Genomic DNA, 27,393 nt, shown 5'->3' with positions numbered 1-27,393 from the left:
CCAAACAGAATTCATAATGTTCCATTAATTTTCAACGACAGAAACACAATTAAATCGTTAATCGCAATTATTTGAGTGATAATTAATCGTCAACTCAAATTTGTGATCGTGACCGCCCTACACACACACAAAGCAACCAATGGGCATGCAGTAAGTATGCATCGACACAAAGCCGAGCAGAAAGTCAGACAGATTTGGGAAAGTACTCATTATGCCGAATGTCCCATTTCACAAGTTTTCAAATGTATACAAATCTTTTGAAAATAGCAGATCTACAAGATCACAATGCGCCGCATCGCGACAAAGAAACAAAGAAGAACCTAGAGAATATGAAGAGAGTAGCCAGACAGGCACAAGGGATAACTTAAGATACTCTTTCTAGTACTGGAACTTGGGAGGCATGCTGCTAACATTTGGCATTGATTGTGTTGTTTTATAGTTAGTCATCAGTTAAACCCCTATTGAACAATTATAGGGAGACCCCACTCTCTCCTGGGGGGGGGGGCTGACTTTGATCTTGCCTTGCTTTTCCACTTGCTTGGTGTAAAACCTACAGAAACAACATCAGAAAGGTGAGGCTGTTCTAATTGGCTCCAAGCATAGCAAACTGGAAGCAGCTGTCAGGATGGAGAGAGAGAGTGAAAGCGAGAGAGAGAGACCGAGATAAAGAGGTGAGGAAAGACAATGAGCAGAGATAAGGAGAAGAAAAAAATACATACTGAAAAAGGAGATACAGAAAGGAGGTTGGAAAAGAGCAGGGAGACGAGCAAAATTGCTCGAGGAGTTAATGCCTAATGTGACAAGAAAAAGGCTTAAATTGAAGCCGATTTATCTGACTGTAAAGTACAGGACGTTCCCACACTTAACATGAGCATAAATTAACTTAGAATGTATACTCCAGCCCATTCTACTCCTACTTGTACAGATTGCACAATATCCCACAATGTAATATCCCACAACGCAGCTGTAACACCCATACAGCAGTAACAACCCTTACATTTTGCACTCGCAGAGTTGTCAACACTGTCCTAAGCTTGGTCCTACCCCCACACAGATAAAGACAGTGATAGGCAACATGCATTGCATCTATAATGAGTGCAGCCAGGCATGAGCTGTCTGATGAGAAAACAATTATGAAAGGATTGTTAGTCAGTCAGTACTACTACTTAATGCACAAGTTTGAATTTTTGGTCTCCATCTCTCTCGCTCTCTCCCTCTCTCTTTCTCTTTCTCTCTCTTTTAACAGCTGTAGGACACTCTTCTTGGCATGGGCCTTTATAAAATTCATTTTATTCCTTTTATTGAGACATTTAAGTGTTGGATTTTCATCACAGCACAGAAATACAATCAAAACTTGAAAAGTGTGCTCCTCTGAGCGCAGATCTTGCCTGGCGGCGGATCACTCCCGTGAGTCTCTCCATCCATCTCAAAGACGGACGGACAGAAATGTGAATGCTGTTCTTGGGCATTTGTCTTCACTAACTTACTAGTATGTCATACAGCCTAGTGGTCTCTAGCAAAAAAAAAAAGATAAAACTGTCTCCACCCATCCTGCCTCCCACCCTAACCCTGGCCTTTTCAGAGGTGGCTGTGATTAACAACACACAGAGCTAACCTAGGCAATGAGGCAAACCCGAAAACACACCAGCAAGCACTTAGTGTTTCCCACAGTATATTGGGGGGGATGACTTGTAAGGAGGTTCGTGGTTATCCTCTCCCATTAAGTATATCCTTACACTGTACACTCTCAGAGTTACATTAACACTGGGGAACATTTTAAGGTTAAATTAATCTGGTGCAATTTGAGAGCAAAACTAAGAGGACATACCCATTTCAAACCAAACTCTATAACTTGGTGGGGGATCTCAGGACATTGTTTATCGTCTTGAAAAGTCCCTATTTCATGTGTGGGGGCCTTTAATACAGATTTATTATGACTAATGTATCAGGTCAACCACAAGTTGAAGTGAACCTGCATATTAAACCCCCACAAAGGACTACGGTATATCAACAAAATGTCTACATAAACCGTTTCAAATAAAGTGTACAGTATCGTTCAAACATAGAAAATAATCCAGTTCCAGGATTATAATCCAACCTTCAGGTTTTACCCTGTAACTCCACAAACTGCAACAAAAACGAGAGCCCAATCAAATGGTGATTCCTCACAATGAAAACAACAGTAATCCATACTTAGTTAACCCTGACGAGGAGTCAATAATCTCCACTTCGGGTTTTACTCATAGCTCCACAATAAGACAATGAAGTAGGCTACAGCTGAATCCACCATTCAACAAAAATTAAAATAGAATTTCAGTATCAATTTAAAAACCACCAAAAATATCCCCACCAGATTGCACAAATAAAAACTTGCCACCTGCAGCCCATTAGTACTCACAACCCATTTAGTCAATAGGTGAGTGATGAGTCTATACGGAAAATGATGATGTCTGACATAAGTGAACATTCCACAAATCGAGTCACACAGGCAACTGTGCCACTATGGTCATAATGCCACTTATCATCATGCCAGTCCAGCCAATCGTTCCCTGAAGTTTCCCGGTAGTAATTTAAATTAATCGTACCAAATAAGGGATGATTATGTATTTCAAAGGACGGTTGGCATCCCTATTGTGAATATTAGCTATTCTGGGATCGACAACATTAGGCAAAATGACATAATATGGGGTGTAAAAAAAATATATATATATATAATAACAATTTAAAGTGTGCATATTTTGGGTTCATAGAACCCCCACATTAGACCACCATAGTCTAATTAATGGGAAACACTGTTACACTACAAGACCAATGGCATGTAGTGAGTGAGTGGTTTGCGATGAATACTAATTAACACAGTGTCCTCCTCCTGTAGCCAATCTAGATGACAGGACTAGCATCTGCGATGATGTAGGCTATATTCAAAAGCGCCAAGATGGCTGCTTTTCAAAAGGGCGGGTGAGGACACATGGGGAGAAACAAGTCACCAGAATTTATGTAAGGGATTTTCCAGGGTTTTTTAACAAGTTCTGTCTGTCACCATAGTTGCAGCGGAACGGAAGGGAAGTTTGTGGCTGGATTCTTGGCATGGAAACAAACAAACAGACACAAACACTGAGACGTACACAGAGGCACTTACAAATGCTTACACATTTGGAAGCGGAGACTCTTTAGAAGGGTGTGTGTGTGTGTGGCTTTTTTTTCAACATGTGTGCTGCCCATTTGCAGTCTGTTGAGGATGGGACATGCAGTCTGCTATAATGCTTCACCCTAGGTCAGCTTCAGTTTCCAGTGGCTTCTAGGCTTATGTCTGGAGATATATACAGTGGTGTAAAGTAACTAATTTACTCAAGTACTGTACTTAAGTACAATGTTGATATTTTGAGTATTTCTAATTTTCAGTACTTTTACTTCTACTCCAATACATATAGAGACAAATATCGTACTTTTACTCCACTACAATCATTTGAAAACTTTAGTTACTAGTTACTTTGTAGATTCTGATTATTATTACAAAACACACATTACCCACTTCAGCCCTATATACAATTCGGCCATTTGAAAATAGCCAACATATGCGTCGCGATGCGGCGCATTGTGATCTTGTCGATCTGCTATTTTCAAAAGATTTTTATACATTTGAAAACTTGTGAAATGGGACATTCGGCATAATGAGTACTTTCTAATTTTGGTACTTTAAGTACATTTTGATACCAATACTTTTGTACTTTCACTCAAGTAAATTTAGAATTCCGGACTTTTACTTGTAACAGAGTATTTCTACATTGCAGTATTGATACTTTTACTTAAGTAAACAATGAGAGTGCTTTTTCCACCACTGGATATATAGACACATGTACAAACTGTACGGTATGTAGACACAGAAGCAGGCGTACATGGGTGGGGTACTGGGTAGTGTTCAAACTGTCCTCCACAACTGAGTCAGACAGTTTGACTCCCACTAGGACACATCATGGAACCAATCCACCCATCTGCCCACTGCCAAACTAGCAACGCCATGCCAGCCACAATTCCAGACCAATGTCCAGACACTGGACACAACAAAACCAGAATTGAATATAAAGCAGTCATCTAATTTTGCTGGCACTCTAGTCAGTTTACCCAATCCAAAGGCAAAATTTGCCCAAGACCCCCAATGCCAAGCTGCGCCCCCAATAGTGAATGTACAATGCCAGTTTAGCAACCGTTGCTATCCACCATCTTATTAGACAAGCTGCCAACACATATCACGGGACTCTACATGAACTCGCACGCATATAAACGATAATTAGCAACATTAATAACGAGAATATTGCCGTTGCGTTCTCACTTTTTATTCTGCGTTTACACGGAGACGCAACAGTGATTGAAAACGCTGTAGTGTGCATGCCAGGTGGATAGGTGGCGGCGTGACACGCTTGCCAGATAGACCAGTCACGCATGCATAGAGCCACTTCCGACCTGAGCCGACGTGAGCCATGACGTCACACGTTTTGCGGATTCCCCCGCATTGCCTGTTTACATGGAGACGCGAGACGGAGCGCTCTCTAGCGACCGCTGTCGTCTAAACGGGGCCTTAGGAGGGGGCGTTTTCCATCACTTTCTTAAAGCTGAAATCTGCTTTGGATAAGTGCAGGCTGTGTGGCTGACCAAAGGGGCAATTGATGAGAACCGGAATCGATAATCAGAATAGATGAAATCCCAACAATACCATGCATCTCTCTAATCAAAATTCACTTAGTTGGAGCACAGCAAAATGTCAGAGAAAATAAAAGGTAACGCACACACATAAACACACATACTGTTTATACACTCTCACAGTTAAACTCCAGTAACACAGGGGACCATAACTGATCCTGGCAGGTTGCACCAGACCACAGAGAGGCTGAAGACATTGCCCCAGCCACCTTGATAGTACGATGCCCTATTCTCTCCCCACAGACCCCAGTCCCTTCCTCCTCATCTTACACTCTCCTCTCCATGACACGGGGCCTGCTGCTGAGCCTAAAGCTCCTGTGTGCCTTCTGTGGTTACTGAGGGTTTTGCTGCCAAGCTCACTTAACAGCAGAGCCTTTTAAGACTTACAGTGACACAGCCGCACACGCGCAGACACAGGCGTGCACACACACACACACACACACAGAATTTATAGATGTTATGTGAAGAACAGTTAGATTTACATACAGTTAGAAAACATACGTATGTCATCTACAGTACATAAACAGCCTAGAGAGAGAAAGAGGAGTAAAAGAGGCTGTCCAGTTGTGTGCCTCTCTAAAAAGACCCTGGCTGGACCCTATAAGGGAGGTGCAAGGGTGAACAATGTGGCTATTGAGGCAGGGCCGAGGTCTACCCTGCCTGGCATGGCCACCCTCACAGAAACAAGGTATTCAGTGGTGTAGAGAGAGAGAGAGAGAGAGAGAGAGAGACACACTTCCCTTCTGATGAATAACTGGAAACGAGGGCAAAGAGACTTGTCATTTTCTGTTACCCACCCATTGCACTACAGAGTGGACTGAAAGCACTCTTTCTTCAAGCATATCAAACACAGATTCACCACAACACATTTTTGTGGGTAGGTAAGTGTAGGCTAGGTATGGTCATTCATTAGCATGCACGGAGCGCTTGTTTTGTATACCTTAGCAGGATGGTCATTCATCAACTCGAACTTAAATAAACTCAGAAAGACCATGAGGGAATCCCTGCAGAGGCTGTTTGGTGTTTAAGCATCCTAGGTGAAAGCGTTAGCTAGTTAAAGTCCATATTGATCTTCATATGAGCATTCTGAGCATGTTCACCTGTCCCCGTCTATGCTCTCCATAAGTAAACGTTTGGAACAATTGAAAGAATATACGTTACGTATTTATTTATTTTGCCTACCGTATGACTATTTGGTAGAGAAAGAGATGTAAATTAGAAATTATTTGTATTTATTTTTGGCAGATTATCCTTCATTCAAGAACTGCATAACTTGCTTCCATAACTTACACCTGATCAACTGGTTGAATCACACGATTTTGCATGTCAATCAATCAAATTAAGGAATATATACAATGATGCATGGCTTAAATTGCCAATAATGCACCAACAGTACAAGGATAAACTAAATTCCATAAACCTGACATTGACATAGGCTGCAGCACGTAATCGCCATAATTTGAGCAACCCTAATTATAATTGTATCTATTCATCTATCTTTAAACATCTTCACAAGTTTACGTTAGTGCTCCAAAACTCTCAGTTCAGAGATTATCTTTTTTTTGTCCCCTTCACTGGAGTTCTACCATGTAGCCTCTCTCACTGCATTGTTTTTGTTTTAGATTCAACACAGATATTTCACCATGTTACTAATCATGCAGTTACTTGTGTAAAATGATACAGTATATATGTATTCTGCAGTGTTGATGAAATGGAGTCTGTGTGAAGAAGAGGAAGCTGTCAGTTATCCGTCTGGTCAAATGATTTGCTAGGCACCAGATTGCTACATTCGCGTTTCTTTGATACATCTCTGAAATCAAACCTGGCAGCTGGATTGCCTCTAAATACGTTTTGCCATCTTTCATGAGGCCATTCTTTTCCATGGGATTTGTGCCTTTTACACTGAAGGCACTCAATCAGGGGATTTTTCTTCTTTTCATTATATCATTCATCATCACCGCCTCGTCGTCTCTTTTCTTCAACAAGTCCAAAGCTTTACTCATCTCTGCCCAGTATGAAGACCTTTCATCCTGAAACCCCCCACATCAAATACACAAAAGAAATACATCATGAAACAATTACTATTGTTGTTTACATGAAGGAAATACTGCCATCGGGAAACCATCAGGAAAAAGCAGGGGGGAGAGAGGAGAGGAGAGGAACTGTGGAACAGAACCGAACAGAACAGAACAGAACCGAAGGTGTGATTCCCCCACAGAGAGACACACAAGAGGTGTCTACATTTAGCCATTAGAAGAAAATAGAAGAAATACAAGCTTATATAAGGTAACGTGAACTAGGGGGCGGCAGAGGCTCAGGGGTAGAGTGGCCGGGTAAGAGTGAACTGGAAACCGCAAGGTTCCCAGTTCGATCCCGGGCTGGGGGGCTCCCCCAGAGTTAGTGTCGAAGTGTCCTTGAGCAAGACGCTGCCTGAACCCCTAATTGCTCCCGATGAGCAGGTTGGTGCCTTGCATGGTTTCCTCTGCCATCGGTGTATGAATGTGTGGGTGAATGTAATACAAAATCTATGTAAAGCGCTTTGGATAAAAGCGCTATATAAATGCACCAGATACCATTTTTTACCATTTAACTAATAATTATTTAATATCTGACAACTTTCAAGAGGAACAATCACAAGGCAGGTATTCAAATGGACGAGAGGCTGATGTGTCAACATAGGTTACACAGTGGCGTATCGAAGACCGCCAGTGAGCACTGCTTTGGTTGAACTGACTTTATAAAAGCTATTAGTCACGCCTACAAATCGGATATATTTTTCAAGTCGATGATTATTCGAGATTAGATTATTTATTTGAAAGCCTTAGCGTCCGTGTGCATTTCTGTTACACAGCGGGTGATCTTCCCATCTGTGCCTCTCTCTCTGGTCCCTCTACATCCCTGTCCAGTGAAGCGAGAGATGATAGCTCTCTGCCTTCCGCTGTCTTCCTCAGTATTTCTTGTTAACACTCACCCGCATCCTGCCCTTTGTTAAACCCACACACTTCCTTCTCCTTTCCTAATCGTCATTACTATCGTTACCTCTCAATCCTAAAAAAAAAGTGAGTTAGGACAACTGTATCCCTGTTTATCATTCATCACCATTATCATCATCACTACAGTCATCACCCTGTCCACTTTTCCCACATAGAAACTAGAACCATTGGTGAAGTGCCAGCTGTCCAGGCAGGCATTTTTATTTTATGATTACGTTCAAATTCCAAATGATCCCATTAAACAAATCACTTTCTTCCATACGCATTCTCCATTTCCATGTCTTCTGACAAGCCTCAAATCCCCACAGGAATCACTGCTGTGGAAAAGATGTTAAAGAGAGCAGACATGGATGGGAGATAATCCTATCCTATAAATATAGCAGCTGGCCATATCTATGCTTGGGACCCCCTCATCATAGATAGTGTACTAATCTTAAAGTTCTTCAACCCGAATGTGTCCCTCCCTGAAAATAACTGACATGATGTCTCACATTTCTTTGTTAAAAAGTCAGTTACTTTCAGCAAGTTGGGCTCATCAGTGGATATTAATTTTAACAAAATGTGAATAGCAAAGGGCCTTCTGGCACAATACACATGAAATGCCTTCCAAAATGTTTGAGGCGGCATTTTCAGAATTACTGAATCCATAACTGAACAATCATACCCTGGAATTGTGATTAATCTCTTTTCTTCTCCACAGAATACAGCAAGCCGTTCACCTCTACTGGTCTGTAGTACTGTAGGTTCACACGCGCACACGCACACACACACACACCAGAGTGGGTGTATTGTGCCAATACCCTGCAGCCTGTCTTGTCTGCTAACGGTGCTAAAATGCAACTCACCTAAGTGGCAGTAAACACAAGAGACAACTGGCCAAAAGGTGCTACATGACACCATTGCAGTTATGCTGACCATGGCAAAAAAATATAGCATTTCGGACAATTATTTGAAATATCTGAACTACTTTTGCAGAGTTTGATATCACGTCTCATGTGCTTACACCGCCAAAGTGGAAAACTAACTGTAAATTAACCCCCCTGCATGTGCTTGGTGACATATGAAACGGTTTCTTCCATTTTCGAACCATTTTGCTCATGTCTAGCAGTCCTTAGCCAGACCTATGCCTGTCTTACGCTCCTGGCTGTACAGCTAACCGCTAAATGCTGTTCTGTTACAGGTACTGGGGCCCCAAGGCTGGAAACTGGTTAGTGATACTGCAGATAATTGTTTGGACAGGGTAGTGGAGGAAGGGTGAGAGAGTGGTTTCTTTTGTCCATTTCTGTAGTAGTTGCAAGGCAGATAAGAAAAGAGTTTCTGGTCGAGTTTCAGGGAATGGTTTTCCTCTGAACCAGAAAAGGTCTCAATGCTTGAATCTCAGACAGTCTCGCAGGCAGATGGACACCTGTGATTGGAATTCCATACACAGAACCCTGGGAAACATCTGCCAAAGGCTAGACATCCCGTTTCAACTAGAGCCGACTGCATTTCTTTATTCACCCAACTGACATTCCAGGAAGAAGAGGTGGATCTCTCTCCCACGCAAGGCCATCCAGAGGACATGCAGCCAGGTATATGGAGCACACACACTGACCAGAGTCTAGAATAATAGGAACATAACTATGGTCTACACAGTCTCTACACTGGAGGCGAAATGAAGGGAAGAACAGCTCCTGTACACAGATCCAAAAACATTACTCAAACAACACTGACGTTTGGCAGCTTTAAAGAGCAACCTCTCACAAGGCTTACTGGCTGTTAAAATGTGTAATTAGCCACAAGTACTGTCCAGTCTGGTATCTATGCAATACCTCGGCCATGGGTCAAAGATGACATGACACACAAAGAAAACACCAGATGCCAAAGACTAGGCAATAACACGTGGCAATCAAACAATAGCAACTGAGATAATAGAGCAGAATTTTACATACTTGACCAAATCACTTTTATTCATTCTGCATTTAATTCATATTTCATTCTTTCACACATCCCGACCCTGAGGCCTACTAATTATTTACTACTGTACAACAAAGGTTAAAAAAGGGGTGCCACTCACCTAGGTGGTCTCCATGGAAACTGTTATCATGGGAGGTCCTCGCATGAGGCATGGGGTCATGGTGAGAGGCAGGTGGCCAAATCTGGCCGGTCTTACGGACGCTGACGATGGTGGCCTCGGACATGACCACATGGCCGCCCTGTTGTCGGTGGTGCCGCTTCTGAGACTGTGGTGTCGGAGGGCTGCTGCTGTCGAAGGAGTGCTGGGAGTTCTGAGAGTTTTGTGATGGCGACCGGCTCTTCTCCCTGAAGGGCCTCCGGAAGGCCGTGGTGGGACTGGGAGACACGTGGCTGGACTGGCCTGAGGAGAAGTCCTCCTCGCTAGATGTCAGGTTCTCATTGGAGCTGCAGTCTGGAGTATAGCCACCACCTCCACCGACATCCTCAAAGCTCCCGGGGGAGTAAGAACGTCGTGGCCAGGTCAAGAGATGGTCGTCGCCTCCACCGTGGTCTCTCATGGTGACCCCTCCTCCTCCTCCCCCCCCTACTCCTCTCCCATCTCCTCCACCACCTTCACCCATCATCACCCCACCAACATAGACACTGGAATAGGCCTGGAACTCAGCAGGCTGAGAGGGAGGGGGTTGTGGCCTACCCCCGTTGGCTCTGGCGGCCTGCCGAGCATTCGGCTCTCCGTCTTCATTCTCGGCATCATAACTGCAGGTGCTTTCGGTGGAACGGCCTCTGTAGATCGGCCTGGTACGTAGTTCTCCAGCCATGGTGGCCAGGTTTCCCGGCAAAGAGTGCAGGGACCTCTTACGCTCCATCTGCATGGCCTGGCTGCCCAGGGAGCTGATCTTGTCTGAGACGTCGCGGTCATTGACCCTGACCAGACCTCGTTCATGGTGGAATTCCATGTTGGTGTAGAATGGTGGTGGGGGCTGCTGCTGCTGCTGCTGCTGCTGCTGGGGTTTGTCCTGGCCCTTGGCTACATCCCCTGCAGAGTGAGAGTTCGCCCGTTTGATTCTCTCAAAGTTGGACCTGAGTGCTGCCACCCCCATCCCCATACCTAGCTTATCTTTGGGATCAGTGGGGAGTTCCTTATCTTGGGGTGGTTGGCTGGGAGTCGGACGACGGGGGGAGACGGAGACATTAGCCCCTCTTTGTTTAGAGGGAGAGAGCCCATCCAGGTTGTCGCAGGACGTCGACTCAGCTTGCTGGGGTACCTCGAAAGCCGACTGCAGCTCCAGGCCGTCTCCATGGGAAGCAGACTTCCTGGCTGGAGGTGGCCTGGGTTTTGACCTCCCGGATTCCACGACAGGTTGGAATCGGCTCCTCTCCCCGCTGCCACATCCAACCCCTCCACCCGTCTCCTGCATGTGCGGCTGCTGGGGCAGGCAGTCGCAGTCGGCAGCGCCTTGCACTGACGCGGGGTCCCCCACCCCCTCGTTCAACGGGGTCTTCCTGAAGCCCCACCGCTGTCGATCATAGCTCTTCCTCTCCTTGGCCAGGAGGGTTTGCAGGTAGATCATGCGGAAGCGCTCCTTGTTGACCTCTTGCTCCAGTCTTCTGATGGAGGATTTGCATTTCTCCAGCTCCTGCTCAATGCCCCCCACGGAGCGTAGTTCCATCTTCGGGGGCTCCGATTCGGGGAACTGGGCTTTCCACGCTTCGATGAATCCCACCGGCTCCACCATTGTGTTAACCCTTTAAGACCGGGAAAGCATCAGTGTCATTTTAGATTTCTTTGGCTATAAAAAAAATTGCAGATATACAATACATACATATATGTACCGAGCGCCGCGCTATATGAGCTTGTAGATCTGCTATGTTTTTTTTTAATCGTGAAAATGTGTGCAAATCTTTGAATATATATATTTTTTAGCCTTTGTAACTAACATCTTTGCTTCTGGGAAGGGGGGCAAAATATTTTGAGATGGGGGTCCACGGCCGAATACATCATTTTGGGTGGTCCTCGACATGAAAAGGTTTGAGAACCACTGATATACTAGCAACATACGTTTTTTTTAGTTTTTTTTTTTAGAATCGGCCTCAGGTCTAAACGGGTCCCATTAAGACCAGGAAAGCCTCTGTGTCATTTTAGATTTATTTGGCTATTTTTGAAAAAAATCTTGAAAAATGTTCAAGGCCTCATCAGGTCTTAATGGCTTAATGCAGGGTCTTCTCTGAGCACCCTGGTTCACACAAGGATGATGTCACTGAAGGTTCAGTGTGTCGCTTTGTAGAGTCCAGTATTTGACACCAGGAAACACTAACGCTATGAAAACCAGAAGAATCTGTGATGAATTATATACTGCCTAAAGTCTATAACCTCGAGCATATTGATTTGATTTTCTCTTTCTTTATTTTATTTTTCCAGTATTGTAACTGCATTTTGTCCTGTTATTTGTAATTGTAATGTTGAGATTTTGTCTTTAAAAAAATGAAGAAAAAGATACGTATTTGACAACGAAACCAAAGTACAATGATAATTTTGAAGAAAAAGAAATCAATAAAAAAATATGCACGATTACATCAACCTAGTTAGCCTCAGTTTTAACTATCGCGTTAAATACCATTAATCTTATTATTATAACCGAAAAGAAAAATAAGACTCCAGCCTATTCAGAAGAATAATTGGGATTAACGTATGAACTGCTAAACCATACAATTTCATACCGGTTGCCTTTTCTCATGCATTATTCCATCCGTGCACAATATGAAGGGGAAAAAAAATCTCGGCTTCTTCGACACAATGACAGCATCTGTCTGAGGCTCTTATAATAACGTGTGATCTAGCTATGATCGTTTGTTTGGAAATAGTATCTACTCCCATTTTTACTTACTTTCTATATCAATAATTCACACCTAGGGATCATAGTACTCCATTCAGTGTTGTGTCCATCGGCTCATTCATATTAAGAATATTTCCCTGGTGATGATCTTGCTGCTGGACCTCTTTGTACCAGAGGAGGAGAATGGATCAAAAAAAATTGGGGAACAATTTGTATAAACGACGATCACAGCAAAAAAAACTTTACAAAATAAGATCGCGGTCCCCTCGGCTGTTAAACGGAATAATAGGGTAGATTCATGTTTCTCCGGAGCGGTTATTTATCCCATTTTTTCATTGCACACATTTGTCGCACACACTCTGATCTTCAGATTCTACTCTGGTCTGCTACTCTGCTGCCTTTGCCTGGTGCTGCTGTGTAGCGTTGCCAGGTTTCGAGAGAGAAACAAGCAACCGGGTCTAGGAAAACAAGCCCAAAAGAAGCGACGAGGCCACATGAGCACTTTAAAGTTTAAACTAACTGAATTACATCTGCCGATCTTTTGATTGATTGATTGATTGAATACTTTTTATTAGCAGTTAGCAAAATAAAGCACAGGAAAGTACAGTTCAATACAAGGTCAGTTAACTAAGAGGATTTAAACCCCAAGAAAATGTGGAATATTTTTGGAAACATTTTAACAACACAAATCTTGTATGGGGGTCCGTCCCTGGCAAAATATTTTCAGATGGGGGTGCAGACAAATACACATTAATTTAGGGGCCATTGACATAAACCAATGGTTTAAACAACATTAGGAAACAGGCCCCAAATAAGCAACTACACTTGAGAAACAAGCCCCAACAACCATTTTTTACAAGTAACTTTACAGAAAAACAAGCCCAAAGTCGCTTATAATAAGCGGACATGGCAACACTGGTTTCCATTTCAACAGTGGGAGGGACCAGACACTATGATTGACAGTGATCGCGTTGGTTAAAGAGACAGGCAGCTAAAGGACCAAATGAACTAACTCACCTGGATTGTTCCTGGATTACAGTTATATATATGACATCATATTTGTCATCATCATCGTGGCATTCAAATGAACTCCCAGATATACCCTTGGGATCGTCAATTCACTTTGTTAAAGTGTTTTCCAGATGTTGTTTAACATTTAACACAAAAACACAATAGTATTAGATTATTTGCCTAGTGCATTTAAAGGGACAGATGTATTTGCAAATTGCAACTGTAATAACACCCGTTATTTGAACCCGTCATTTAATTCATATCAGAATATTCCCTGGTGATCTTGGACCCCTTTACCAAGGAGAATCGGGAAAAAAAAGAGCAATACTTAACGACCACAGCAAAGATATCTACAAAAGCAATGCGCGGTCCCCTCGGCTGCAAAACAGAATACAGGCAGCCAATGTAGATTCAAATCATGTTTCTTTAGAGGTATTATGGCGTTTTTTTCATAGCACATAGTGTGTGATGGTGGCGGGCGGTGCTGTGTGCATTTCCATTTCAACAATGGGAGGGAGTCGGACCACGACCAGATACATAGGGCGCGTTCGGAAATTACGCACCGGAGCGCACTCGCCTATTAGTTTGTATGGGCCAGTGCGCTCAGTGCTGTATTTTCGAACGCACCCTTTAGGTGCGTTCGAAAATACAGCACTGAGCGCACTGGCCAATACAAACTAATAGGCGAGTGTGCTCCGGTGCGTAATTTTCGAACGCGCCCTATCATGACAGTGTGATCGCGCTGGTTATAAAGAGGGTTGCCATGTCCGCTTAATATAAGCAACTTTGGGCTTGTTTTTCTGCGTTGTTGCGGGTTGCGTTTTTTCTAAAGTCTCTTTAGAAACAAGCCGGGAAAAAAAGGCCAAATAAGCATCTGCACTTTAGTAAAGTGCTGTTGCTTATTTGGGCTTGTTAAAAAAAAAAAAAAAAAGTGGTTCTCACATTAATTAATGTAGGCTAAGGCTATTTATCCCTTAACCCCAATCTGAACATGTTTTGTGCCAGCTCAGGGAGCCAGGGATTCCCATACCAAATTTGTGTTGTTATAATGTTACAATTTGTTTCTTCTTCACATTGTAGATCAGCTATTTTTGAATAGCCGATGAATATAGATTTAAATTGCTCATGTGGCTTCTTTTGGGCTTGTTTTCATAGACCTGGTTGCTTGTTTCTCTCCCAAAAGCTGGCAACACTAGTTTTAAAACACAGGCAGCAGCAGAGAGGAGAGGACCAACTGAATTCACCTGTATTATTCCTGGCTGGATTATTACAGTTACACAGAAATATTACCTAATATTTGTCACCAATCAGTAATCGCCATCATGATCGTCTATGATATCATTTTGTTATAAGCGTTTTCCAGCCTATCATTGAAAAAATATATATATATTAATTAATTGCCTACAGTGGAGTGGATTTAAAGCTGCAACCCGTAATAAGGCTTTTGTGTCCTCTCTCGACGGAGAGAGGTAATAGCAACTGTAACACCCGGGATTCGAACCAGGGTCCCACTCCACGTGAGGGAAACCAGATTCTAACTCTAGGACTCGGAGGGAATCCCAGTTTGTCAATCAGTTGGTGTCATCATACCCACCAGGGACCACATTTCTCAAAGAAAACCACCATTTGACGAGATTTAGACTCTCAGACCCAAAACTTGGAATGCCTATTGAGGCTAATGAGGCTAATGGCCTATTGATGTTGGTACCATAGGAGGGACAACAGGCTAACTTGATCAAAATAACAATTCTTTAATTAAGTAGGGTCCATTTTACACTCTCAAGAGTTAAAGGTCCATTTGTTTACCAACTCTCAATCATTTAGCTGGGGACCACCTGGAACCCTCTCAAGGACCACTGGTCTAGAGCAGTGGTTCTCAACCTGTGGGCCATGAGGATATTGCAAGTTGGCCCCCAAATAATGGCAATGAAAACACTAGCACATATGCACCATGCTTTAGTGTTTTGCAGTTAATACTACTCAGTCACAGATGAATGCAGATCATGTTGCAGGTTGATATCTACAATAGCCTATAGCTATAAACAGAAATAGCCCAAACATTCATTTCCACCTAAATCAACAGAATTTAAAACAAAAATGATACAATGGTATATATTCATTTATCTGTTTATTTACCTCAAACCACACTCTCAGCAATGCATCTGCAATCATTATTTGGCAGAGATAATGATCGCCATTTACATAATGGTGAATAATGTTTGACAAAGTCTAGTTGAGGGGGCTATGCACTGCAGTAGTCTCCCTGTGAACAGATCAGTCTTACTGCAGCTTATACGTTGCATAACGCAGACAAAATAAGTGAACACTTGACAGGTAGAGAGAACACTGATGTTTAAGACATTGATGAATACAAGTCAGTCCCACTCCCAGGTCCAGATTACAAAGGACTTCCATCAGTATGGATCTATGAAGGGCCTACAGCCATGATGAATATATTCAAACTCAACAAGTAGACCACAACAAGTTCTTAGCCTGAGGCATTTCTCAATGTCAAACGTTGTGCAGATGTCCCAAACATAAGAACAGTGATTACCTATTAATATACTGTATATGATATACCCGTCTGGAAAACCATGTATTTGAGCATTGTACGGTGTTAAAATCTATAAATATAAATGACAAAGCCTACTTACAGCTGGAGCGCATGCACAAGAGTGTATTGTACAATGATATAAAACTATGATCAATAACCCCAGTTTTTCAAGATTTTTCTAAATGTCAACAAACCATGATGATTGGAAATATCATATGTTCTCCCATGCAAGGAGGAATGTATCAGATAGAGGAATTCCCTGCACACAAAAACGGTATAGTGTTATAATATCTACAGGGGGGAATTGGGAAGTGAATATGTGGTGAATGGGGGCGGAACAGTGCTTTTTTACTTTTTGTATTACAGTGCTGATAATGTAATGAATACTCCATGTTCATGTAGAGGGTACATGAAACAGTGGTCATTATATCTGAGGTGTGTGAGGTGAACACACACACACACACACGATGAGAGGACAAACCCAGCCTCTGCATCTACTCTAAATTCAGGGAATGGAAGAGTTTATGAGAGCCAACCTAAAAAGAGAGAGATAAAGGTCAAATTAATGTTACTTAAAAGACATTATCTGGTATTAATAAATGCTAATAAATCATATATTCTTATGATAAAATAGAAGGCTTTTGTATAAATATTGAGTGTACTTATAAGCCAGTCAAAGAGTGTGTAAAGAACAGTGCACAAAGAGCTCACAGTCATTATGGTGGCATGAGAAAATTAGGTTCAAATTCCGATTGAGGTTTCCCAGAGTAGCACTTCTTTAACTATAACGGCCCAAATGCTCAGGCAATATTCCTTGTGGTCTAAAAAAAAAAAAAAAACTTAAAACAACTTATCCATCTTCTTCTATTTTTAGGTTATAAAGTAAAGTATGGAGAGGTCAGGGCTGGGACCCAAATAACACAAAGTAGAGAATACTGCAAGAGGATGGGGTCAAAACTATTAAAATCGAATTTAGAAATGAATGACATTGGTTAGGCCAAATGCCTCAAGAAGTGGGACATATTGAAAAAATGAAATAAATACTTTTTATTTGTTCCTTTGTCCATCTCCAGGTTTATTTTTAGTGACGTCATGTCTTGTGTTGTGTGGAGAAAGGAAAATGATACTCACTCTAGTGGCAGGGCAGCCAATGGAAGGCATTAAAGGAGAAAGCACACAGCTGTTATAAAGAACACAGATGCAGTGCGAACAAACCCAGGCTTCTACCTAAAGACATGCAGAGTTTTCCCACACATGGCTATTTAAATACAAAACATCAGTAAAGCAGTCTCAGGTTAGTTTGGTGTTGGTACAGACACAGTGGACTCCAATGCAACAATTATTATCTATACCTCAGGATATGATATGCTTTGTACAAATTGTTATACCTCTATATGCTAACCCCCTTGAAAGGGTCAAAAATACACAAATCAGTTTTCTGTATAATAAATAGCCCCTGCAAGCCATGTTGTGCCAAGTAAACATGGTCTGTACAGGATCTGTATTCAAGTATTGTATGCACATACAAAAACACTGGCTAGAAATGATCTCACAAGCACATTTGTCTCAGTCCTGATGAATAAAGACAGAAAACACTTATTTTGATTCAAAGGATGAGTGTATTTTCTTTCAAGTAAAAAAAACACAAAAAAAACATTTGGGGTCTTATTTGCAATCCAAGTTTGTTTGGAGCACTCAAAGTATTAGCCTAATATTTGCTTTCCTCATGTTTTCAACCATTGCTCTCCTTTGAATCAAACCCCATACCCTGTGGACATGTCAATATTAACATATATCCACCATCCACTCTCAATAACACCACACAAATAAAGTTAGTTAATGTTGAAAATTAATTTAAAAAGAATACAAAGAAATACATATCCGTAAAAACATTTAGAGGTTAGGACAACTTTGTTCTGTTTTCTGCACAAGCAAATATGGGCACACCTCAGAATACTTCAGAATAAACTGCAGAATGTTGACTATGGAAAGCCATGAAGAAAAAAAAAAACATCTGGACATGAGCAAATATTTGAATATATTGAGGTAGCTGTGCTCTGCCTAGTGCAGAAAAACTGGCTTTTCAAAAATCAAATCAAAAACTTCACTAATATGGGCGTGGGGAGGGGAGTACACACAATTAAATCATAAATGAGAAACCACAAAAAGTTCATGCTTGTTCACAGAACATGCAGCTTTCATTTATAGATTAATTTCCTCTCAAGTGGTGGATTCGGACATTCACTCCCAAACCTTTCCCATGCTCCTCTGCCACACGGTGCTCCTCCACTGGCTCTGAAAGAGTTCTACGTTTACACTGAAGACACAATGGTAAACAACAGAAGATAAATCATGGCATCCTCCTCGGTGTAAGCCACTCTGGTCAAACAATTTACTAAGTAACAAAAAAATCATAAAATAGTGTTGTAAGTCTCTGTACAGGTCAATGGAATGCTTTTAAATACCCAAACTTGTGTTCATATGAAAAGGGAATCTGAACAAAACCCAGAATATGCGGTTTGTATTGTAGTGAAATGAGACAAATAATTATCATTACCCAATATCATAAAAAATACAAATTTAAAAGGCAATATCAACAATAACAAAACAAAAAAGCCCGACAGTATGTTTTTCGTTCAAACCAGCGAAAAAAGTCCACAGCTACAGGAGTGATGATCTTCTAGTACTCGGATTTAAAGCTTCACCCAATATTTTCCTCTCCAAATAAATGACGTTTAAATGTTACAATTTTATATTAATAGTTTCGTTTCATGTGTTTACACTTGGTCCTTCTCGCGCACACTTGGCAGGCACACACAAGCACACACTCTAAATCCACACCAAAACACGCGCGCACACACACACTAGCTATGCACACACAGGAAGGTGACCAGGGGTAGAAAAGGGAGGAGAGTGGGAAGTGGGGTTGTGGTAAGAGGGGGGTGGGGGGGTGGGTGGCAAAGTCAAAAAAAGATGTGCTCAAGTCAGTCAGGAGGACCAGATCATGTCGGCCATGTTAGTGTCAGTGCTATAGATCCAGAGCACCAAGGGGAGGGAAAAGGCCACAAAGGGCCAAGAGATTCCCTCCATGCATGCAGACAGGGAGCAGCCTTTGTCGCTGGAAGGCTTCTCCAGCTCATTACCAGGCTCCAAGTAGTTCCTGGCGGCAAACTTCAGAATCTCATCCAGAAGAATTACGGGCAGCGAGATCTTCATCACCACCAGCCACTGGGTCAGGTTCAGAGGTGTGATCTGGAAGATGATCTTTGGAAGCAGCAAACAAACCAGGGGCTTAATGATAATGATTGAACTAATTTATATATACACAACTATATAAGTAATGTATCATATAGAAGTGTACAGTATGTGCTACTTAGAACTTCACCAAAATGTGAAATATTTGTCAACTCATAAAACTTAAATGTATTATGTCTTTTTTGGTTAACATATTATGCAATTTTACCATCATTTTCTTTATTACCTTTATCATGTTTTGGTCTAAATTAATCGCTTTGTCAATAGAATAATAAAAATAACCTACAAATTATTTGGTTATGAATACAAAACAAAAAAAAACATTGGTTGCAAATCTAATTACAACCTCACATTGCAACTGCTACATCTCATATTTCTAACAGAAACTAAACTAAAACTAAATAACAATAAATAAATTCTCACAGGCAGAGGCTCCACATAGAGGATGAGGAAGTGAAGGGACATTGAGAGGCAGATGGCTCCCAGCAGCCATACGTTCTCCCAGGGAGGCATGCGCAGCAGCGACTGGTTCTCTGACACACTTTAAGAACAACAGGAAGAGAAATTAGCATGTTTGTATTTGGTAACTCTCTGAGATCATTTTGTAACTAGAGTGACATAAGTAATATCATGTCACAACTGGGATTCCTGGTTATTATTTAATGCATGAACCCTTTGCGACGCTTAACTGGGTTGTTGAGAGTGAGACCTAACATTCCATCCATGAGGTGTAGTTGATTGATTTGGCCTTGCTAGTCATAACCAAAATCCTGAATATATATACATGTGACAGAATGAATTTGCCATTGAGTACAACAGTGAAGTTGTTAGGTTTTCATTGTAGTGAGTCCCGGAACTCACTGTTGGTCCTTTGAATGAGTCCTAATAAAATGTGTTGTTTTTTAGATATTGCAGTGTTATGATATTATATGGCTATAAATATAGTTATATTCATGTATGTTGATAGTGTATCTGAAAAACGAAAACACGAAATCTTGAATCTGAATCATTTTGGGGAAAATACAATTCCACAACAAATGCTCTCCTTATTTTTCACATTAGAACATTAAATAAATAATAATAATAAACAAGTAAACAAATAATGACAATTACAATAATAATAAAGTTTCCCCTTTCAGACAGTATGGCAATATTATTGTCTGCTTTTTATTATATTCAAGGCAAAAAAGAACCTTATGTTACTGCTAAGTGCCACTGCTATCCCAAAATAAATACATTTCTGTAGTCATAAGTGACACTGCTCTTGGGTCCTGTCTTCCTAGGTGGTGACGCGGTGAATAGGGACAAGTTCCACCTTGGAGGTGACGCAGTGACTGGGAACGTCACCATTTCACTCAAACCCGGACAGATAAACGCCTTCGCATCCCAATAGGGATGCACAGCACAGCAGCCATATTGGAAAGAAATTGGACCTCTTCCTTACTTCCTGCACAGGTCTTACCAATTATACAAATTACCAATTATACAAATTAAGGCTCTGTTCCATTCTGGTCAACAGAGTCAGGGTGCTGATATTGTGCATGTTGGCTCACTGGAAACACCAAGTAGGGTCTAGGGACCCTCATGGTTCCTTTAGGAGGTTCCAAATAGTCCCTTTACGGGTGTATAATAACGAGAGTCTGTAAATGGAACCAAAAGGACCCTGCAGGTCCATTTGGTTCCATTTGTTCTCAGAGTTATGGGGATCCTTGAAATTAAAATGTTTGAGAACCACTGTGCTACACTAAATGGAACAGAGACTTACCAGTAATTAGTATAAGTGGTAAGACCTGTGAAGGAAGTGAAGAAGAGTCCCAATTTCTTCCCAATATGGCTGCTGTGCATAGAGCCTAATGCCTAAAGTCCGGTTGTTTGGTACTAGTTTTAATCTCTGAATGAATTTAAAATGTTATGCTTACAATGTTTACAAATGGTGTCCCCATCTGCTTCCATGGAATACTTTGAGCTAGGATTTTTTTAATGAGGTACTCGTAAGCTCCATGGACAAAGAGTGCATGTCACATCAAGTAGGATCAAATTTTCATTGTCATTATACCGCCATCTACTGGATTGTGGGATATGTGACGCTCGCCCTCCCAGCCATGGGAAGTCGAAAAAGCTTTCTGTCATCTCGTTGGCTGTCGTTCGGACCATCAATGATCAAAAGGTGACGGGAAACGCCTACATTTTCGTGTTCGTTTGTTGACTGAGATCAGGAATCCCAGTAAAAATGTTTTACAGTGTCAGTATAATGCAAATAGAGCACAGGATAGATCCATCAACTCAAGATAAATGAAGCAGAGCAATTTATGTCAACTTGATGATCTCACAAAAATACATAATAATTGTTGTAGACAACACTTGTCAAAAGATCATGCAATAAAGTATTAATGAAGCCTTAGCCATAGTTGCTCCTAGACAGATGCCTCTGGGCAGGTCTTAAGATGCTTTACCTGTTGAGGGCATTGCACATCTCAATGGTGACCAGGACAGACAGGGCCATGGTCATTGGATAGGGAGACTCAAACACAGCACAGTTCAGACCCTCGTAGTCTGGATTTTCTGGGCCACACTGCAGGAAGTGGCTCTGTGGAATGAAGGACAAAACAACCAGAAGTGATTTTAAGTGATTGTCTGTCTGTCTGTCTGTCTGTCTGTCTGTATGCATGCATGCATGTATGTATGTATGAATGTAAATGTATGTTCATGTGTCCTTCAAGCCAAGAGATTTAGTCATATCTACAGTATATGGAATGAGTAGTCATGCACAGCGCCTTCACTAATGGTCAACTTCCAACATTTCGGTCATTTGACAATCCATCATCAGGATACCTGACGAAGATTGTAAGACACATTTCAAAACATAGTGTTTATTGGCCTGCTGTTAGGGAGGACACTAATCTGCTGGACTCTAATCTTTTCATTTCATATCTACTTCCTTCCAACATACCTGTCCTGAACAAACAGACTTTTTTAGTGATATCTATATATATATATATCTATCATCCACAGAATCTCTGTCTGGGTATCCCATGCATAACTCAAGCACCATCCGATCGAACGACCTCAAATGTAACAGATTTTTATGACCCGAGGGTGTGCAGTGGCAATCTGGTCGGAACAATGGTTTTCCGCGGGTCAGCAGCTGATCTGACACACTGAATTTCTATGTTTGGGGTAGTGGGCACTAGCCTGGGATCCAGCCTGCTTCGCTACGTTCGGCGGACTTTTTTTTCTCCCTTCGCTTCTCAGTCTGGAAAGCCTCCTATCTCCAAGGGAGGCGGGACATGGCATAAGGTAGGAATCGAACCGTGGCATCTGATTGGTCTGTGGTGCGGGGCGGGACAAAAAAAACAGTGTGATCGTTGTGATTCGTCATTCGTTTGAACAACATCCAATCAGCAACGACGTTGCCCAACGTAACATATGTAGTTCCAATGTAGTTCTGCAAAACGAGTCAATAGGGTGCTCTCCAGACTGAGAAGCGAAGGGAGAAAAAAAAGTCCGCCGAACGTAGCGAAGCAGGCTGGATCCCAGGCTAAGTGGGCACTGGCTTTTCTGATTGGCCGACCTGACCAGTCAGCTTCACTGATTGGCTGAGCTTTGAGTCTTGTTTGTGCCGCTTGGCCAATGTACAGTAAGTGGCAGTGTGTACAATGGAACAAATAGTACGAAACCACAGCAAACAAAAACAGTGGCGCGCATTCCGGGCACCGGCCTATAGTATGTGTAAATATATTTTGGGTGGACCACATGGATAATTACCAGTTGATACCAGGTGACTCTGGGGCCATCCTCAGCAGCAACAAACCACCAGGAAGCAGCACCTACAGTAGCAGCACCCACATAGCCTAAACAAACAAAACACAAATGAAGACATGAAATAATTATGGATTGTCATTACAGCCAAAATAAATGCACTCCTAACTCTCATCTGTCTGTAGACTAGTTGTTTCTTTGATCCCTGTCTGGTCAGAGATAGTCTGCCTGGGTAGGACAAGGAGTTTTATTTTAGCCATTTTATTAGGCAATGGAGTCATATTGCATTCCAACGTAATTTGGTATAGGGGGAAAAAGGGAAGGGACCAAGTACAGAACCCTGGGGAATCCCTGTCAACGAAGTATCTCTAGCCACAGCAAACAATTTGAGTTTGTGGGTTTAGGGATTCATGGTGTTACTAATTTCATAAACTTGATGAGTCTGTGAATGCTAGCTATAGGGACAATGTGGAGAAAATCGGTGTAAGCTTGTGCAATTTATGGCACAGTTAAAAGCACCAACAGCAACAAGCTTATTTAAAAAAACAAGACCAGGTGACCTGGTTCTGCCAGACCCAAAATGAAGTCCTAGTATGTAACATACCTACAAACCACTTTATAACTGAAGTTCATGATGTCATGAATAGTTCGTGGCGAAAGGGGACGTCACAAACTTTTTTTTGGCTGGGGCCGGAGGACAAATGGCCCCTGCCCATGTATGGACGAAACAGGTACAAAGCCTCATGGTACAAAGCCTCCATACATGGAGGAAACGGGTACAAAACATGCACTACGTCACGGCTAAGCCGGACTTCACATGACGTGTCAGCCTTGTATACCCATGTATGGACGAAAGGGGGACAGACTTTTTTGGGTGGGGCCGGAGGACAAATGGCCCCTGCCCATGTATGGACGAAACAGATACCCATGTATGGACGAAAGGGGGACAGACTTTTTTTTTTTGCCCATGTATGGACGAAACAGATACAAAGCCTCATGTAAGCCCGACCCCTTGGGTCTGGCAAAAATCACAACCTGTGTGAAGTGAGCGGTGATATTTATGAGCGAAGTTTTAAGTTAATTTCATCATGTGTCTCGCTAGCTAATCACAGCACGTCCTGCAAAGATAAGTATTCAGACCCTTGGCTGTGACACTTGTATATCTGCACCGCTCGGTGCTCAAAAACAACAGTGGTCATCACAGTGATGGAAGCTCAAAATATACAAGTTTCACATATAAAAAAAAAGCGTCTCGCTAGCCAAACACAGTACTGAGCAAAGGGTCTGAATACCAATCAGCCAATCACAGTACAGCGAAAGACATTTTCACGACGGAAAGTCGCCACGGATGGGTCCCAAACCCACTTATAGGAGCGGCTACACCGCTCAAAAAATTAGGTGACTGGTTAACATACAGTAAGCTGACATTTGTCTCGTCATTCATGATGACGACTAAGTAGCAGTGTAATTTATTGCAGCGTGAACAAATCATGACAAGATACACAAAATGAATTTTAAAAAATGATTTGGTTCCATTTAGTCATCCTTCCACTTACATCCGATAGCCAGATATCTGAAAAAGAGCCATCCAGAGATGAGAGGCTCACGGGCGTTGCGTGGCGCCTTGTTCATGATGTCCAGATCAGGGGGGTTGAAGCCCAGGGCGGTGGCAGGTAGACCATCAGTCACCAGGTTGACCCACAGCAGCTGAACAGGGATCAAGGCCTCAGGGAAACCCAGTGCTGCAGTCAGAAAGATACTACAAATAAGAAGTATAGTTAGAGGTGGGATGAAGCTATAATATATAGCAGGGAAAAATAAAATGTCTGCTGTTGTGCAGTCTTTAAACTATAGGTTCACGGCAAACAATATTGGAAACCTTGTACCTTGTATGTAACAGTTCCTTTTTGATTTAGAAAACATTTCAAAATAGCCGATTTTGTGCGAGACTCTTGTATGATGTAGGGTATTAATTTACATAAAAAATAGGTAGGTTTTTTAATCATGATTCATGACATAATTTCCATGAATAATTGCCAGCCACAATCTGTTCCTACATTAACTCATTGAGTGCCATTAACGTGTTTCACGTGTTTTTACCGCTATGGCGCAACGTGCCAATGACGTGTTTGACGAGATAAAAAAAAGACATTTTTTTTCTTCTTTTTTTTTTCGAAAAACATGTTCAGAACCCAAGATATCATTATCTGAAGATTCCACTCCTTGTTTAACGTATAACTGAAAAAGGCTGTATCTCGCTTCCTAAGCACTTTTTTTTTACTTTGAAAAAAACTCTGGCACTGGGACAACATAATATAGAAATAATTCTGGCAATTCTGGCACTCAATTGTAACTACCTATGAGTATGCAAAAGAACAAAAACGAATAAACAAAACGTACCAAAAAAATAAAAATAATCTGGCACTCAATGAGTTAAGATGAATATATATACAGGATTCTTCAATAAATTTGTATTTGATAGGGATGAAACAGTTTCAATACAGAGCAAGAAACTGATGTGCTGCAGAGAGTTTATTGCCAATTTTCAGCTCTTCCCTAGTTGGGCTATTACAATGTAATCAAAATATACAGCTTTCATCGTCATAAAACCACAATACAAAACACCACCAACAATAACAATAATCTAAAAATACAATCAAATACCTCTCCACCCCCCAAAAGTAGTATGAACAGTATGTAATGTTCATGTGAGTGGTGACAAAAGCACGTGAGACATGAGAAGCACGTATGCCAGAATAGTAATAAATTAGCTTGACAAATGGAACCCAATTATTAAATAATAATATTAAGACCTGGGGTTCTGAATTGACCGTAACGGTATTACGTATAAAATAAAAAGAAAAAAATCAGTGAATCTGGAAATCAATCAAGGTAGGGAGTTGACTTGGTACAGTACATTGGCAGTGCACAATAAACTGGCATTTCAGACCAGCACCTATTCCCACACGATGATGCCGAAATGGAAAATTACCAGTTGATTACTGGCTTTACATGCTAGTGTGAATGGGGCTTGAGTTTTTTTTATAACATAAGACCTTCCTCCTTACCAGACAACCTCTCCTACATTTGAGGAGATAAGGTATCGGATGAACTGTTTCATATTGTTGTAGATTGCTCGCCCTTCCTCCACGGCGGCTACGATGGTGGAAAAATTATCATCTGCCAGCACCATTTCAGAGGCAGACTTGGCGACAGCAGTGCCTGAACCCATGGCAATGCCTATCTCCGCTTTCTTTAAGGCAGGAGCATCGTTTACTCCGTCCCCAGTCTGAGAAGAACAGAAAATGCAGATTAAGTGAATTAGCTCTAAAAAAGATGTTATCGAGGACACAAAAATCAGGGGAGACAGGAAAATAGTTGTCGATAGTCAATCGGACTTATAAAGGCTCCAAAAATAAATGAATATTCATCATCAAGACATAAGCCTTAACAGTATTTATATTGTTAATGAGCACCACACCTGGGTGCTCGAGTGGCGCAGGGGTGAAGATAAGTACCGGCCCACCACCGTGGAGTCTAGGGGTTCAAAACCACTGCGGTTAATCCGGCTTGCCCAAGCTTCTCTACTAACACAATTGGACCTGTTCAGGTCAGGGAAGTCGGGCAGGGAAAGTGATCTTTTACTGCATAAACTAATATGGGCTGGGGTGGCGCCTGTCAGCGGGGACTGTTGAACGGGAGGAGTACGATGGAGGTGCTACGTCCTGCCAGTGAGGGATTCTCACTGGCAAATGAGCCAGTAGGGTACATTACAACAGCAGTGGTAACACAGCAATGTGTGGGGAGTAATTCATTGGCATAAAATAGGGAGAAAAAAGGGTAAAAATAATTGGCTACTGTATAATAAAACATAATAATTAAAGACTAGAAAAGTGTGCTCCTCGCAACGCAGATCTCCGCCAGGCCTGGTGTCCTACCCAGGGCTGTGTTAGTCATGGGGTATAGCCATCAGGACACAAGAAAGCTGCAGGTAGATTTTGCATGACAGATACTTCCATCCCCCATGGGTAGAAGTGAGAGCGCTTTTGGAGGTGCACTGCATAGAGACCCCTCAACATGTGATGCCAATTTGGGGATGATTGGATGTTTGTAAGAAATAGACAATAGAGAATTTTGATTCTACGACTTATGGTTCAAGAGGTATAGCCCAAACCGTGAAGAGGCCGGTTACAGCACTATGCCAAGAATTAGCTGCTCACAGACAGACTCACAGACAGAACACCGGGAGCTAAAATTATAATCCCCATCGCTGGCCGTTCCGGCCTGGCGGAGATGACACAAAATAAAATAAAATAATAAGAGCACCACATGC

At 41.9% G+C, this 27,393-nt stretch overlaps 2 protein-coding genes across 3 annotated transcripts in view; both read right to left on the bottom strand.

Annotated features, from left to right (window-relative positions):
* LOC308077914 (breakpoint cluster region protein-like) overlaps positions 1–12,781 on the bottom strand; it is a 155,635-nt gene extending 142,854 nt beyond the window's left edge. Inside the window, exons 1-2 of the mRNA XM_080418912.1 lie at positions 12,533–12,781; positions 9,748–11,393 (exon numbers count right to left, since the gene is read on the bottom strand). Of these exons, the coding sequence (XP_080275038.1) occupies positions 9,748–11,383 (1,636 nt within the window). The 5' untranslated portion in view covers positions 11,384–11,393; positions 12,533–12,781. The remainder of the gene's footprint in view (positions 1–9,747; positions 11,394–12,532) is intronic.
* A 4,309-nt stretch (positions 12,782–17,090) lies between these two features.
* The window catches only part of LOC308078778 (sarcoplasmic/endoplasmic reticulum calcium ATPase 2), a 32,106-nt gene continuing 21,803 nt past the window's right edge, over positions 17,091–27,393 (bottom strand). For both annotated transcript variants that reach the window (XM_080420129.1, XM_080420128.1), the window contains 6 exons: positions 26,129–26,349; positions 24,617–24,819; positions 23,067–23,152; positions 21,755–21,888; positions 19,725–19,842; positions 17,091–19,310 (listed from right to left, as the gene is read on the bottom strand). In XM_080420129.1, coding sequence (XP_080276255.1) covers positions 19,035–19,310; positions 19,725–19,842; positions 21,755–21,888; positions 23,067–23,152; positions 24,617–24,819; positions 26,129–26,349 — 1,038 coding nt within the window. In that variant the 3' untranslated portion in view covers positions 17,091–19,034. The remainder of the gene's footprint in view (positions 19,311–19,724; positions 19,843–21,754; positions 21,889–23,066; positions 23,153–24,616; positions 24,820–26,128; positions 26,350–27,393) is intronic.

This window comes from Gymnoscopelus braueri (genome assembly GCF_963280865.1).
Source record: "Gymnoscopelus braueri genome assembly, chromosome: 22".
Lineage (NCBI taxonomy): Eukaryota > Metazoa > Chordata > Actinopteri > Myctophiformes > Myctophidae > Gymnoscopelus > Gymnoscopelus braueri.
Note: the sequence above shows the minus strand (reverse complement) of the source record. Positions and strands in the feature narration are given on the sequence as shown.